Below are 16,249 nucleotides of genomic sequence, written 5' to 3' on the forward strand. Positions count from 1 at the left end.
TACTCTAGCTATAACTCTATACCAGTCTTAGCTCTACTCTAATTTTAATTCATCTCTACTCTTGACTCTATCCTATTGATAACTCTACTCCAGTCTTAAATTTACTCTACTCTCAATTCTAACTCTACTGTATTCTGAGCTCAACTTAAACACTACCACTACTTTACGACTACCACTACCATACTTTACACTACTCTACACAACTCTACACTACTCTACACTATTATACACTACTCTACACTACTCTACACTATTATACACTACTCTACACTACTCTACACTACTCTACACTATTATACACTACTCTATACTACTCTACACTACTCTGCACTACTCTACTCTACTCTACACTACTCTGCACTACTCTACACTACTCTGCACTACTCTGCACTACTCTACTCTACTCTACACTACTCTGCACTACTCTACACTACTCTGCACTACTTTACACTACTCTACACTACTCTACACTACTCTACACTACTCTACACTATTATACACTACTCTACACTACTCTACACTATTATACACTACTCTACACTACTCTACACTACTCTACACTATTATACACTACTCTACACTACTCTACACTATTATACACTACTCTACACTACTCTACACTACTCTACACTATTCTACACTACTCTACACTACTCTATACTACTCTACACTACTCTGCACTACTCTACTCTACTCTACACTACTCTGCACTACTCTACACTACTCTGCACTACTCTACACTACTCTACACTACTCTACACTACTTTACACTACTCTACACTACTCTACACTACTTTACACTACTCTACACTACTCTACACTATTCTACCCTATTCTACACTATTCTACACTACTCTACACAGTACGCTGCGCTCTTCTGCTATAGTCTGCTCTACTCTTCATTACTCTACTGTACACTACTCTTTTTTAGTCAACACTACGTAACTGATATACATATATAGGAAAGCAAACAACATTGTAGCTGGATGGATATACAGATACAGATGTTTTATATCAAATATTTTGATGACATAAGCAGCAAATGCAAATAGAAATACATTGTATGTGTGTATGTGTGTGTGTGTGTGCGTGTGTATCTCTGTGTTGGGTTTCATGTTTATATGCAGTTATAGATACTGTTATTTAGTAAGTGCTTGGCTCGAGTGCCATCTTGCAATGAGATTGAGACAACGCCAGACATGACAACATTGCAAACGGCAACAGGGCATCAATCTAAATTATTTGGCGCCCAGCATCAGCATCAGCAGCATCAGCATCAGCAGCAGCATCAGCAGCAACAACAGCAACAGCAGCAAAATTCTGTGGCAAGAACTTTGGCATTTGGTGGTTTATTTGAGAGTTGAGATAACATAAATTAGTATGCCGCTCAACTAGTCGAGCAGTGGAGCGTTCGACTCCCCGCCTGCTCGACTCCTCTGGGCAAATTCCTAGAATGTTTCGTGTAGCTGCATCTGTATCTTTGGATGTTTTGCTGCAACCGCATGTATCTGCATGCATACGGACATGCAGAACTGTAGCTGCATGCGAATGCGATTGTGTGCACCGCAAGTGTCATAACGGGAATTATGCATAAAATTTAACTGTAAATTGCAGACGGCAAAATTTTGTCAAGCATGCAGGCAAAGACGACCACAAATTTAAATGCATGTCAGACTATTTTCTGGCAGAAACCTTATCCTAAAGTCCAAAGGATTTGGCCATGCCACAAGCCCCAAGTCCCAGCAACAAATGAGCTCCAAGCATTTGACAGGTGCGGCGCACAGATGCCTCCAGAGCTGGACACGCACACAGATACACACGAACGGACACAGACACTTACATAGATATGGAAATGGAAAATGAATCAAAAATAAAACAGAATAGAAATCTTTAAGGACAGGCAACTTACACAGATGGAAACATAAAAAAAAAAAAAAAAAAAATAGAAGAAAAAAAAAAAAAAAAACAAAAAACAAAACAAAAAAACAAAAACTAACTAACAAGCGGCAGCAGAGAAAACGAATCGGTATTTATTTATTATTTCGAATATCACTTTAGCACGTTTGGAGCGCATTCGGATCGGTTGCCTAGCACTTGCTGCTTGTCAATAGCAGCTGAGCTGCTTGTTTTCATTGGATTAGGCAAGTTTTCCTTTGCATTCGGGCTTCAAGATTTTGTTGACCAGCAACGGACGACCGCACGGCATGGCACGGCACGGAGATAGAACCAAAAACGGATGCAAAAGCAGCTTAAGTTGCGTCTAAATTAAAAGGACATGCAATGAGAGCGAGGGAGAGAGAGGGAGACAGTGAATGAGTGAGTGATTAGGATAACTTGGCCAACACAAAATGTATATATCTATATCTACATATATATAGTGTTTATATGTATATGAGCCTGTCCTTATGCACGTTGCGGAGCAGAATGTCCGAGCTGGCCAGCAGCTCAATAGAACAGATTTGATAACAATAGAACAGCTGCTTGACAATTTGTAAGCCAATTCATTGCTGATGTTGTTTCCTTGTAGCAGTAAATAACAATGCACGATATCAATGCGTATAATAGTTTTAGTAGAATAAATTACAAAGGGGCTTACAGAAAAGCATAGCGATTGTGAGTCCGGAGGCTCAGCAACGAATTTCTAATTAAGTATGTAGATAAGTTGTATAACGCTTTGTATAACAGCGTAATAATGTACGATTTCTGGCTAACTATGTGCACTAATAACATAGACACATGAGTATAACAAAAGTTGTATATTACTATTGAATAAAACGATTGTATAACAGTGGTATTTAACAATTTACTTTTGTATAACAATTTGGCTTAAGTGTGTGTAACAGAATTATATTATTATGCTGCAGCTATTTTCTTCAATAGTATATCAACAGTATAAGTTTGTCTAACAGTTTTGTATAACACATTTGTATGACAGTTTTCATTGAAAATATCTTTCAGTGATATTGAAAAATATTGCACATCAATAAAAAATGTTCTTAACAACTGTGTATAACAGCTTGGCCAGTATAACAAAATTAAAAAAGTGTACTGTAACTCTTCTCTCCAATAGGTATAACAGTGTATCAAAGTTTGTCCAACAGTTTTGTATAACACATTTGTATGACAGTTTTCAATAACAACATTTTTCATAATTGTCATCAAACTGTTAGAAACTTGTAATAGCTGTTTGACTTTCGCATAACAACTTGGCCATTACAAGAGTATAACAGTATAATTCCTTGACTATTCACTCCCATTCATAATTGGCCTTATCCACTTCGACTTGGCAGGCGGCACACTCCAATTAATTAATCAATTAAGCTTATTTGCTGGCAAACTTAAGGAATGCCCATCCATGGACTGCTGAATCCAAGTCGAGTCGAGGCGAGGCGAGTCGGGTTGACTTGGGTCGAGTCCCAGTATCCCCGAGTATGTTTGGCTCCGGCAACAGGTCAAAAGTTTTTAGCCAACTATCAAAGTCTGGGCCGAGACACAGACCGAGACACACAGGGCACTTAGTTAGCTAGTTAGCGCTGATGTTGTTTTTGCTTCTTCTTTTCACATTTTGTTGTTGTTTTTCTTTTCTTTTTTTTTTTTTTTTTTTTTTTTTTTTTGCGCTGTACAAAGTTTTAATAAACTCGCAAGCGACAATATTTTGCGGTCGCCCCGAACTGCAGATAATAATTTGATTTTATGTGGCGCGTACGCGACTCGAGAGCAATTTGTTATATTTACAAAAGAAAGTGAACTTTAGCTTAAACTTAAAGTTTGCGCCAAAGTTGAGGCCGGCCGAGGGCAGCGAACTTGGCTATGAATGGAGGGTTCGCACTGGACAGCAGATAAAGTGGGTCTCTCTCTCTCTCTGTGTGTGTGTGTGTGTGTAGCCATATACATATATTATGTTTAACTGTAGCTGGAGCTGAAGCTAAGACTGAGATTAGGTGAGATGCAAACATAATCCAAAGACAAGTGAGTTAACTGCCTTGACCCAATTTAATTAAACATATGTATTCGTGCTTGTATGCGTCATGTTCGCACCCCGAAAGCTTAGTGAGATGAGAGCTGCGAAAGCCAACGGCCGCGGCCCAGAGTTTCAGTTGGCCAACTTCTTCGGAACGAGGGCACATGTCAAAGCTAATGACAATAACAGCTACAGGCTGATGGAGGAGATGAAGAAGAAGAAGAAGAAGTGTTGCCATTGCTGATGTGAGCCTCCTGATTGCGTCTACTCCACATCTGCGCGCGTGTGTGCATGTGTGTATGTGTGTGTGTGTGTGTTAGCTGGGTTAACACAAACACAAACACACTCGAGCCACGTACACAGAACATTATTGTAGCCAAAGACAGCAGCGACAGCAGCCAACAATTAGTGTTGACAGACATTGCACTCGGGCAAAGCCCCAAGGGAATTTGAGGGCTCGTCGCACACACACCAAATGCGCTGTAGTTGGGCGTGTGTGCGAGTGGGTGTGGCATTTGCCACAAATGGCCGGGTATGTAATTTGAGCCTTGCTATATGAGCCAGTATGTGTGGGCTCTGCCGGAGCACAGTTAATTGCAATCAAATTTAAATATTGCCACAGATCCGAATTGTTTCTAAAACTATGGCAACTGAGGAAAAGCCCCAAAGAGTGTTCGGCGGAATTGAGTTCATGAGCGATTGAGTGATATGGCTTGATAAGATGTATATAGTTTATGATAAGAAAATCTCCATATAAACGACCTCAAACTTAATAAAAATAATAAAATATAATTTTTACTTGATTAAGTTTTCCAATCAGAATTATAACATTAAAATGATAATCAATTAATAAATATATATAAATATAAATATAAATTAATACAGTCGATAATTCAGAATTGCCAGGCGATCAGATTTTCTTTCGATTTACGCAGAAATTCAAATTATCGAGAATTATCGTAAACGAATTATTTTTAAGAGGATAGAAATTTTTTCGATTTATCGCAATGTTTTTTTAGAAGGGTACAAATTATCGAGACTCGACTGTATACATTTAAAATTTAAATTTATATGTAACTTTTATAAGGAAAAATTAGGCATATTTAAATACAATATATTTATATCTTTAAGCTTAAGCTTTCAACTACACATAATTAATAATTTCTTCATAATTTTGGCATCATCATATAGTTATACACTTATCTAAATCTTTACTTGAAAATAAGCTAAAGCCTTCAAAATTTCATAGGCTCAAAACGTAAGACTACGTAAATTAAATATGTATATAGAAAATTCATAAATTAATTTTCAATTAAAATTAAATTAAATTCATAGAAAAAATGTTTAGCATAAAAGCAAAGTGACTTACACTAATCTAATAGTTCATAAGCCAACTATAAATTGTTTTTCGTTTACTAAAATTCTTAAGGGAACATAATGAATTTAACATGCACTTTGACAGTCACTTTGACATTCATTTTTACTTTGTGCTCCAATTAGTCCGCATTTAGCTCAATGTCTGACCGGCGCTTCCATAGGCGCTGCACACAGCATTTAGCATTTAGCTGCAGGCCATCAACGATTTGAGCTGGCCAGCCAGCTGAGTGAGCCGTCAATAAGGAGGCGGTGAGCTGGCCAAACTGGATTCCGGCAAGAAATGGAGAGGACCAAGAAATGCCAGAGTCGGAGCTAAGCTCAGTTGGACAGCAGCAACGGACGAGGCTGTCACAATGGCTGCAGTTGACCAGATGTTGTTGCTGTTGGCTTAGAATGTAGTTGTGAGTGTGTGTGTGTGCGCGCGTGTGTGCGTGTGTTTGTGTGTTTGTGTGTGTGTTTGCATTGCAGCTGCCTAGGAGTTGAGCTTGTGTATTGAGTGTAGGTAGAACGCAGCGAGAGCCGCAGCAACAACGACAGACTTTGGCTGGCTAATGAGGCAGTGGGACAACAATAAGCGCAGCCACAAAAGCAACTGCAACAGCAACAGCAACAGCAGCAGCAACAACAAACAGTTATGTCTAGCCGAAGGACATTTGGCAGCCAGGCTTTCAGCTTGGCTATTGCGCATAAACGTAAACGTTTTGGCTAATTTGTGCGTGTGTGTGGAGAGCATTAATGAAGTGACAATGACAGCGTGAGTGCATGTGAAAGTGCATGTGCGTGTGTGTGCATGTGTGTGCTTAGCTGAAACAAAGGCAAAGTGCAAAGAAGTGCTGCATACTTTTGGGCAGCGTCAATTTGCAATTGAAAAGAATGGCAATGCCAGCATGCAGCTAGCCATAGCTCATAGCTCATATATGTCGCACACACACACACACACACGCACACAGGGACAATTTAGGCGGGTGCTGTGTGCTCATGTGGCATGCCTTTAAAACAAAGTGGCACAAAAATGGCATTACACAAAAAAGGATTTATTTAGTTTATTTGCTGTATATCAGCAGCCATAACTGTCAAGTGTTTGTTGTTCTTTGTCTGGCTGGCTGTCTCTCTCTTTCTCTGTGTGTGTGTGTGCGTGTGTGTGTGGTTGAGCTACTGTTACTGCTGCTGCTGCTAAAGCCTGAACTAGAGCTTTGCTGCATGATGGCCATCATCATCAATCATTTTGATTTGCGCTAAAAACTATGCTATGCTATGCTCTGCTCAGCTATGCAGCGTTGCATTGCAAAATACAACAACAAATGTAAGCAAACACACACACACACACAGACACTGGCGCTCTCATAGAGGAACAATAAAGTTCAGCTACAGTAACAGCAACAACAACGAACATGTGAAATGACAACAACAATTCATGTCGACAAGTTGCGTTTGCATTTTTTTGTGTTTTGTTTTGTCATACCCTGTGCAAAGAGGGTGGCCGAATTCACTAAGGCTATTTGTAACGCCTTGAAATTTGCTCTCAGAAAAAAAAGCTGAGTTGACTTTCGTCAAGCTAAAAGACTCAATTAACTATGTTGCTTAGAGTGGAAACAGAAAGCGAATGGAATGAGATTATCATTATATGTATATTAATATTTTAAAAAAAATCGATATATATATATATATATATATATAAAATTTATTATATCAATGCCAACGACATTCTTCCATATTAAATTACACATTTCATTAGCTAAAATATAAAACATAAAATATAAAATATAAAATATAAAGTATAGAATATAAAATATAGAATATAAAATATAAAATATGAAATATGAAATATAAAATATAAAATATAAAATATAAAATATAAAATATAAAAATATAAAATATAAAATATGAAATATAAAATATAAAATATAAAATATAAAATATAAAATATAAAATATAAAATATAAAATATAAAATATAAAATATAAAATATAAAATATAAAATATAAAATATAAAATATAAAATATAAAATATAAAATATAAAATATAAAATATAAAATATAAAATATAAAATATAAAATATAAAATATAAAATATAAAAATATAAAATATAAAATATAAAATATAAAATATAAAATATAAAATATAAAATATAAAATATAAAATATAAAATATAAAATATAAAATATAAAATATAAAATATAAAATATAAAATATAAAATATAAAATATAAAATATAAAATATAAAATATAAAATATAAAAATATAAAATATAAAAATATAAAATATAAAATATAAAATATAAAATATAAAATATAAAATATAAAATATAAAATATAAAATATAAAATATAAAATATAAAATATAAAATATAAAATATAAAATATAAAATATAAAATATAAAATATAAAATATAAAATATAAAATATAAAATATAAAATATAAAATATAAAATATACAATATAAAATATAAAATAAAGATATATTCCACTTCACGGGGCATCTGCTTGTCGTGCATACCCCGCTAAACTCAGCATTTTTGGTTACTTTTTTAGATTTGATGCATTTAGTAAGTATTTTCTGGTCTTTTGTTTTGCTTGCGACCAGCAAATGCATTCGAATGCAAACACACATAATGTCCGTCCCACAGTGGGCGCTGCAAGTATGCATACACTATGCATGCATTAGTTTTAGCTGCTCGAGCAGTTAATAGATAAGAGGGACACAGTCGCCCAGCTCCCAGTCGCCCAGTCGACTAGGGATAAAATATTTTAACGGCTCGCTCGTAAAGCTGCTTGTCAAATATTTTTACAGCATTTTAAACACAGTTCCAAAAGCAGGCGACAATGCACATAGATATATTTACTTATATAGAGAGAGAGGTATATATATATATGTGTATATATAGATATATGTGGGCACATAATGAAATTTTAATTAAGCCCAAGCAACAGCAGAAGGCGCTTGAGTTGCGCGTCTTTTAATTCAATTTATAATTACTTACATGCAACAGCAACAGCAGCAACAGCAGCAGCAGCAACAGCAGCAGCAACAGCAGCAACAGCAGCAGCAACAGCAGTGGCAACTCGAGTTGCTATAAATAAGTAATATTGCCACTGCCAATGCATCACAAACCAATGCACTAGTGTTGGCGGTCGGTGGTGCGGTGGCTGTGGTGCCACACCATCCGTCCCGGCGTATCAATTAAGTTAAGAAACATTTGCGCAATTGCTGCCCAGTCAAGTGTGCTGCATGAACTGAAATGAAGACAGTCGTCAGCCGACAGTGAGAAGTATGCATGAATTATTAAAGATGCGCCGGAATATTAACTCCAGCTACAGTCGAGTCTTACATACCCGAGGTGCGCGACAAATTATTGCTATATTTTCATTTATTACACTCAATTTGTTGCATCTTATTGGGCCTGCAAGTAATGCTGTGAAAGCTACTGATAGCATTGATCGATACCAGCGAGAGATCGATTAAAATAACCGATGTTGAATAAAAGAGAGAGAAAGAGAGAGTGAAAGAGAGAGATATGGGAGAAATTTTATTATAAGTGATTAAGGATTTATCGGAGGTTTCTTAGGGGAGAGAGAGACAGAGAGTGGTGTCGAGAGAGATAAAGAGAGAGAGAGTGTGTGTGCTAAGGAGAGAGTAAGAGAGAGAGAGAGAGTGAGACGGGAAGAGTGGGATGTGGGAAAACTGACATTAAAAGTGTTTAAGGCCTTATGAGAGGTTTCTTAGGAGAGAGCGAGACAGAGAGTGGGGGCGAGAGAGAGAGAGAGTGTGTATACTAAGGAGAAAGAAAGATAGTGAGAGGGGAAGAGTAGGATGTGCGAGAAATGATATTATAAGAGAGAGAGAGAGAGAGAAAGAGAGAGTGAAAAATAGAGAGATGGAAGCAATGATATTATAAATGATTAAGGCTTCTACAGAGCTTTCTTAGGTTAGGCTGCATAAGATAAGAAGCGTCTTATCTCATCTCTTCTCACTCATCTGCTCTCTCAATCTAAGTTCCTTAATTTACACTTATATACATATACTCTTATAACAAAATATAATATACACATATATAATTCAATTCATATTATATTAAACAAATAGCGAACTTTCCATAATCATTTCGAAACCCCTTTAAGTAGGTATTCAAAATAAACCGTAACTCTAATAATTCATGTACAAATTCACGAATCTCTTCGATTGCTCGCAGCTATCTAGCAAATTGCTCAAGTGGGTCACTTTTAGCGCACATTACTTAGCTGCTAATTCCTAATATTTTCCCATCTTATTCCTTCCGTCCAGCTGTCTGCCTCCCCGTCCGGCTGCTCTGCTGCTGTGCAAAGTTGGCTGTGTGGCAGCTTGCCAACCTTCATAAATCAAAAGGCTGACATAAAACCTTGAAATGTTCAATATGAATTCAGCCATGCTACAATCTATATATCTTTCCATCTATCCATATATCTTTCGCTCGCTCTCTCGCGCTCTTTCTCTGGCTCTCGCCACGGGTCGTTTTGTGTCCCGAATTGCACTAATCTCATGGGAAGAGAGCGCGTTGCAGTTCGCCGTTAGCCTCCGGTTTTCGCTTTCGCTCGAAACTTTCTAATAATTTCTATTTGAAAGGCGGTCCAAAAGTTGTGCGTTGTGTGCAAAACTGTCATATTTCATAAGTCTCTCGGGCGAGGGGCCGTTCCCATCCAAATGCTGCCACATAAGACATAGAAGCAGGGGGCAGGCGGAGGGGGCCAGGAGGCGACAGAGCGACAGCGCAGTGAGGGCAGCGGCTGTCTGTGTATAATTACATGGTTCAACTGTCACGGCGGAAAACAAATAAATGAGTTTCACTTGCAAAACTTTTGGCAGTTACAGCGGCAGCTTGGCTTATGACTCCACAATATCGAATCCACATGCCACATGCCACATGCCACATGCCACATGCCGCACGCAGCAAATGCACTTTGTAGCCATCGATCGACGAGGCAACAGCAACAGCAGCAGCAGTAACAGTAACAGTAACAGTAGCAGGAACAGTAACAGTAACAGTAACAGTAACAGTAATAGTAACAGTAGCAGTAACAGCTCATGCATCAAAATTCGATACGCATACATTTTGATGCCCTTTGCGGCATAAAGTTTTATGATGCAGAAATGTTGAAAACTTTGTTGCCTCATCTATGCAACATCCATATATTACCCACCCCCCACCACCCCATCACTTACCCCATTGAGGCATAGATAGACATAGAGGATACTAACTTGAAAAATTCAAGTCAAACAATGCCAACGTGGCTCTGTGGCAACAAGTTTCCGAGGCTGATTGTCAAAATCGATGCGAAATACCTGAGCGGCTGGTCGGAGTATTTGAAATTAATTCAGATTGCAATTCTTTGAATTATACGCATCACCAAACTATGATTTCTCATGAAATATTAATGCCGGCATGCGACATTTGATATTTTCCGCAGTCTGTTTTTATTTTCGTCTCTCTCTCTCTATCTCACTCTCTATTTCACTTTCTCTCCTTTCCTCTGTCCCGCTATCTGTCTTTGTCTTACGCTCTCTGCAGGCCAAATCGACATCCGAATGGTAAGCGCAGTCAGGGCCAACTTCGTTATCATTGTCAACATGCCATTGAGTCGAGTCCGTCGAGTCCGTTGAGTCCGTGGAGTCCGTCTATGCCGTCGTATCAGCCGCCCACCCGCCCGCATCCGCTGCGCCCGCGCTAGTCTCTGGCATAATCAGAGCAATTCCAAAGTTGTGTCTGTCAAAAAGGCACAAAATGTGGCCATCCATGGTCGTCGTCCGCCTGATGCTCAGCGTCGTTGCTCCACGCTGTCTGCGCCTCTCCCACACACGCACACACGCACACTTTTTTTTTCTTTTTTTTTTGCCTGCCATATTTCGTATTCTCTTTCGTTTTTTCGTTTTTTTTTTGGCACTTCCTTTTTGACACCGGCGTTCCGCTACGTTTCACGGCGCTGCCACCTGCCCCGCCACGTCTAATGCGGCCGTCCATCGGCTTCGGTGTCTATCAATGCCAGCGATTGTCCTGCTCCTGCTCCTGCTCCTGCTCCTGCTCCTGCTGCTCTGCTGCTGCCAGCCGGAAAATGTGAATTTATCACACGAGCACGTACGCATATTTCTCGGCGTTGGCCTTTTTGCCGACGCCCCTTTTATTATTTTCGTTTTGCCTTTTTTGCGTTTTTCGTTTTTCGTTTTCGAAGCTGGCGACGGGATTGGAAAAGTGGCACGACTGCTTGCCCCAACGCCAACGTCGTTATGCCCAAGTGCCACACACAGATTAGTTAATGTTCCACTCTGAATGTGTGTCGGGGTCGCCACTGGCCACTGGCCACGACTCGATGCTCTATGCTTATCTCTGCTATTGCACGTGCCCGGAGAGCGCTCGATAGCGCGGTGGCACCTGGACACGAGTTCCTGTGTCTGTGTCTGTGTCTGTGTCTGCCACTCGATGTCGCGTGCAGCAGCAGCGCGCACTCGAATCGTGAATTTGAATGTCTTAATTGCATCCTGTTTGTGGCAAATTCACTTCTGCAACAATTAAAAGCCAATTTTGTAGCGCGTCGACAGCTGGCAACGCTCTGGGGTTTCTAATCAGCGCGCCGGGCGGTGCAGACACACACAAAGAGAGAGAGAGAGAGAGAGAGAGAGAGAGAGACATAGAGAGAGAGAGGGGGGGAATACACTGAGAGTAGGGATAACAAGCAGTGGGCGGTCCTCCAAGGATCCCCAGGGACTGTCAATGGCTCTGCCTTCGCATTTCTTCTTTATTTCCGCTCTGCGACAAAAATTCCCAGACATTTGCTTAATGTGAAACGAAGCAGTCGCCTAGCTGTCCTCACCGAACTTCAATTACTCTGTAAAGTTAATGGAATTTGTTTATATTAAAAGATTGTATATAGATGTGTCTTTGGAGGCTGTACTTTGCATTCTTTAGGTGCTTATTAAGCTTTGGTCTCATTTTTTAGTTTTTAATCATTATTAAATATAAAAAAAATATTTACAAAATAAATGAGTTAATTTTGCATTACTTAAAACATCCCACTAACAACCTGCGCTCAAATTTTTTCGACATCCCCAATAGTTTAGATTTTATAGACGAACAAACGAACTTCCTTCGAGCGACCTTCGTCGCGACGGTGCATAAAGCATTTTTTCCTACCTCAGCCCAAAAAAAGAAATTTAAAAAAAAAAATAATAATAATAAAAATTAAATTATAATAATTATTATTATTCATATATATTTATTGTGATGCCTACCTAGTATTATACCGGACTAGTTTCTGTTAGAAATTAGACTATATTAGACTAATGAGCGCAAATCGTTGTCTTCTTCTGGGAAAGAGAAAGAGAAGTATGTCTGCATCAGCTCATTTCACAAAGCCGCTCAATATTGAGCACAGCAGAGCTAAAACTCTGAGATCTGCAACTCAGTTGCCCAGATCATCCAATCGCACTCTCCACAAATTACATTCTTAAGACCCAACTCATACTCATGCCCGCCTCTATATAAGACTCCAATGAAGTTTTCACACAACACAATAATATATATTTCCCTAAATTAAACAAACAATTTCGATGTTCCGAAGTGTATATGCTCCACTGCTAGAGTCTGTGCCATCACATGAGCTCTGGAGTCCTCGCTGGCCCGCCAAAGCTCACGTCGTATTCGAGGAGCGCCGAGCTGAGAGCATAATGTAACGATAATTGAAATTCCGCCCACAATTTCGCTTGGCTGATAAGGCGCCGTGTGCCGTGCGCTTTTGCTAGCTCGTTGACTGGCAGCAGCCGCAGCAGCAGAGGCAGCGGCAGCGGCAGCGGCAGCGGCAGCAGCAGCGGCAGAGGTGACCCAGACAGGATGCTGTGCAGCAAGGAGCAGCTGCAGTTGTGGTCGCTAATTAAATTGTGTCGCCTCCCAAGATGCAGTCGCCCGATTGTGCACGCATCACATCCAGCGCATGGTGATCAGCAGCGGATCGCAGTCGTCGGCAAAGTCGTCCACATTGGGCGTACTCTGGCGATAGAAGTGGGGCGGTATCGTAGTGAGGCTGCCGTAGGTGTGCCGGGTTACTAGGCCCATGGCCAGTGTCCTGGCCTCTCTAAGCGGCTGTGTCCTGTCGTCCTTCGCTGGGTCACACGGTTTGCCCACTGCCGGCACCCAGATGTAGCAGCGCGTCTGCAGGATGTCCGGCCAATACATGCGATTGGCCCGTAAGATGCGACCGATTGTCGTGCCGTACTTGAGGGCCAGGCGGGCCACAGTGTCGTCGCGGCTCACCCGATGGCGCATCCAGCCGCTCAGCTGCTGGCCGCACAAATTGGGCGTCTGCTCAGTGGGCATTTTCGAAAGCGACCAAAAACACGAATTTCTACACACAAAACATCACACAGAATATGTAACACACATATATATATATATATATATATATATGTGTACATATGTGTATATGTATATGTATAGATTTGATATAGACTACTTTGTGCTGTGCTGTGGCATGTGGCAGACATTATTCGGCAAGGCAGAGCCAACTCGATTCATTCGAGGAATTCGGCACGTCATTAAAATCACATACTCCAGTGCACGATTCAAATTCCCTTTTATGCTCCGATTGGCGCCTCATGCAAATTGCTTCACACCCAGCTTGGGCCTGTGGGCGGCCCACGCTGCGTATGCGCAATCTGCGCTTGTGGCCAAAGCCAACAAACCAACATACAATGTGACATTCGCTAATTGTGTTTGCATGCGATTGTTTCTGAACTGAAGTTGGCATAATAATATGATATATAATATCTATGATACGGCTGTGGGTGGATTTATTTTAGTATTTTCTCTTAAAGTGCACGCGGTTTGCCTCCCACTCTCCTCCTCTGCTAGTGTCATTCTCGTTTGCTTAGCGATGGCACTATGATTAACTATCGATGACTAGCTGTAAGTCTATCGATACCTAGCCATATTTCTGTGCCCCTCTTAGCTCATTATATCTCCTATTGAGGCAGTCAGTGCTGCCCGTTTCGAATACTCCCCCACTTGCCTCATACCCATAGCTGCATTAACTTGGAGCTAAAGTTCAGCCATTAATGACAACTTATATGCATACTTGCCAGCGCGGAGATAAGGAAATGTGCGCACGTTTACAAATTCAGTTTACACGTATTCTCATCAACCGAATACGCACCTTTATGGATGTGCATGTGTATGAGTGTGTGAGTGTGTGTGAGTGTGTGTGTGTGTGTGTTGTGTGTGGCTCGAATGTGATGTCTTTATCGTTTCGCACCCACAAGGCGGACCAAACTCGACTCAAACCTAATTTAAGCAAAACCGCAGCGAATAACCCACACTGGCAGCGCTTCAACAAGTTTAAGCCGCTTAAGTAATAATTTGCGTGCACATCAAACAACGCCCAACGCGCGAACAACCCTTTTGGCCCCACTCTCCACCCACTCCACCCACTCCACCCTCTCCTTGGCCATAATACTCACTCACCTTTAATACCCACACAGTGACACACACACACATACACACATTAGCAATTGCTGACTGTCGTCAAATACTCTCGTTTGGTTACAGCTCACACACACACACACACACACGCACACCCGGATAACTGCAACTGTAATAATCGAAAGCATTTGAAACAGCTGTAGGCGAAGGTAAATGTTGGCGTCGCACGTTGGGCCCTGCTGGGCCAGCGAGCCATCCAGATGGGGTGCACATGTAATTGGGTTTTCACTTGATTCAACATGCGCCAAAATGTCAAAGTATCCCACAACTCTGGTCAGCCATTTTATGCAATTCCCACTGAACCGAATGCGGTGAGTCGCAAGCTTCCACTCTCACATATCCCGCCTGTGATTATATATATTGTGATTTAAGTTGCCAGTGGTATATCGATTGGCGGGCAGCAGATCAAATATAATCACCGTTACCTAATTCAACACGCAACCTACAAATTGGAGGCAATTTTAAAGAGTGACTGAGGCAGCCATCACTGTCTATCGTTATCTATAGAATTAGATTGAATATATATAGACTCCAAAAATAGATATTCCTAAATAAATTGCATGGGTCTAGTCTACAGTTATCGATATCTATCAATACATTTCAAACCAGTTAAAATATTTACATTTTCTTCGATGCATTTTATATATGTAATATAGATCAAGTAACTTATATTGTCAATATATTAACTATGACTGTACATATAAATCAAAACTGTTAGTTAGGAAAAGGATATGAGTAAATTTTTTGGATTTAGTAAATTTTTGGGATTTAGTACATAGTAGTTATCGATATTTATCGTAGCAGATTCGAAATGGCAAGGAGATCATTCTTTTCTTTTTTTTTTTTTTTTTTTTTTATTACACAGAACGAATTTTTTCAAGAGAATCGAATTTTCTCGATATATCGCGCTTTTAGATTTAACGCAGTACAAATTATCGAGACTCGACTGTATTTGTATTATCATCACTAATTTGTCGAGATTCTGAACAAAACTAGAAAAATTCCATGGCAAGCATTCAATGTTGCAGTTATCGAAATTAATGGATATTCATCTCCTTCATATGTAGTCACTAGATTGTATTGTAGCCTTTATAATATACATATATTATGTTTCGTAAAGTACCAAACGATGTAAAGTAAAGAAATTATGACTCTAGTTATCGAAATATATCGAATTCTTAGATAATCTAGATAATCTAAACCATTTGTTAACTATTGATTCGCTATGCTAGTAAAAATATCTATGTGGTATGTAAAATATGGTGAAGCTAAAGCTTTGTAGAGCATGATACTTTGTAATATAGCTAATCGATGTTATAGATAAATCCAAATACAAAGCTTATACATACCAAAGTTGAGCCTATCAGCAACTAATGAGCATTTGTACCGATTTAGGCATGAACTTGACGCG

General features: G+C 39.6%; 1 protein-coding gene across 1 annotated transcript; it reads right to left on the reverse strand.

Annotated features, from left to right (window-relative positions):
• Positions 1–12,862: 12,862 nt before the first annotated feature.
• LOC6584372 (lysM and putative peptidoglycan-binding domain-containing protein 1) lies at positions 12,863–13,794 on the reverse strand. The gene has a single exon (XM_002009992.4). The coding sequence runs from the start codon at positions 13,675–13,677 to the stop codon at positions 13,282–13,284; it is 396 nt and encodes a 131-aa protein (XP_002010028.2). The 5' UTR covers positions 13,678–13,794; the 3' UTR covers positions 12,863–13,281.
• Between the last annotated feature and the right edge of the window lie 2,455 nt (positions 13,795–16,249).

Source organism: Drosophila mojavensis, unplaced genomic scaffold (assembly GCF_018153725.1).
Source record: "Drosophila mojavensis isolate 15081-1352.22 unplaced genomic scaffold, ASM1815372v1 contig_136, whole genome shotgun sequence".
Lineage (NCBI taxonomy): Eukaryota > Metazoa > Arthropoda > Insecta > Diptera > Drosophilidae > Drosophila > Drosophila mojavensis.

Coding starts and splice junctions, on each gene's coding strand:
- LOC6584372 (XM_002009992.4), bottom strand. CDS start 13,677: ATGCCCACTGAGCAGACGCCCAATTTGTGCGGCCAGCAGCTGAGCGGC.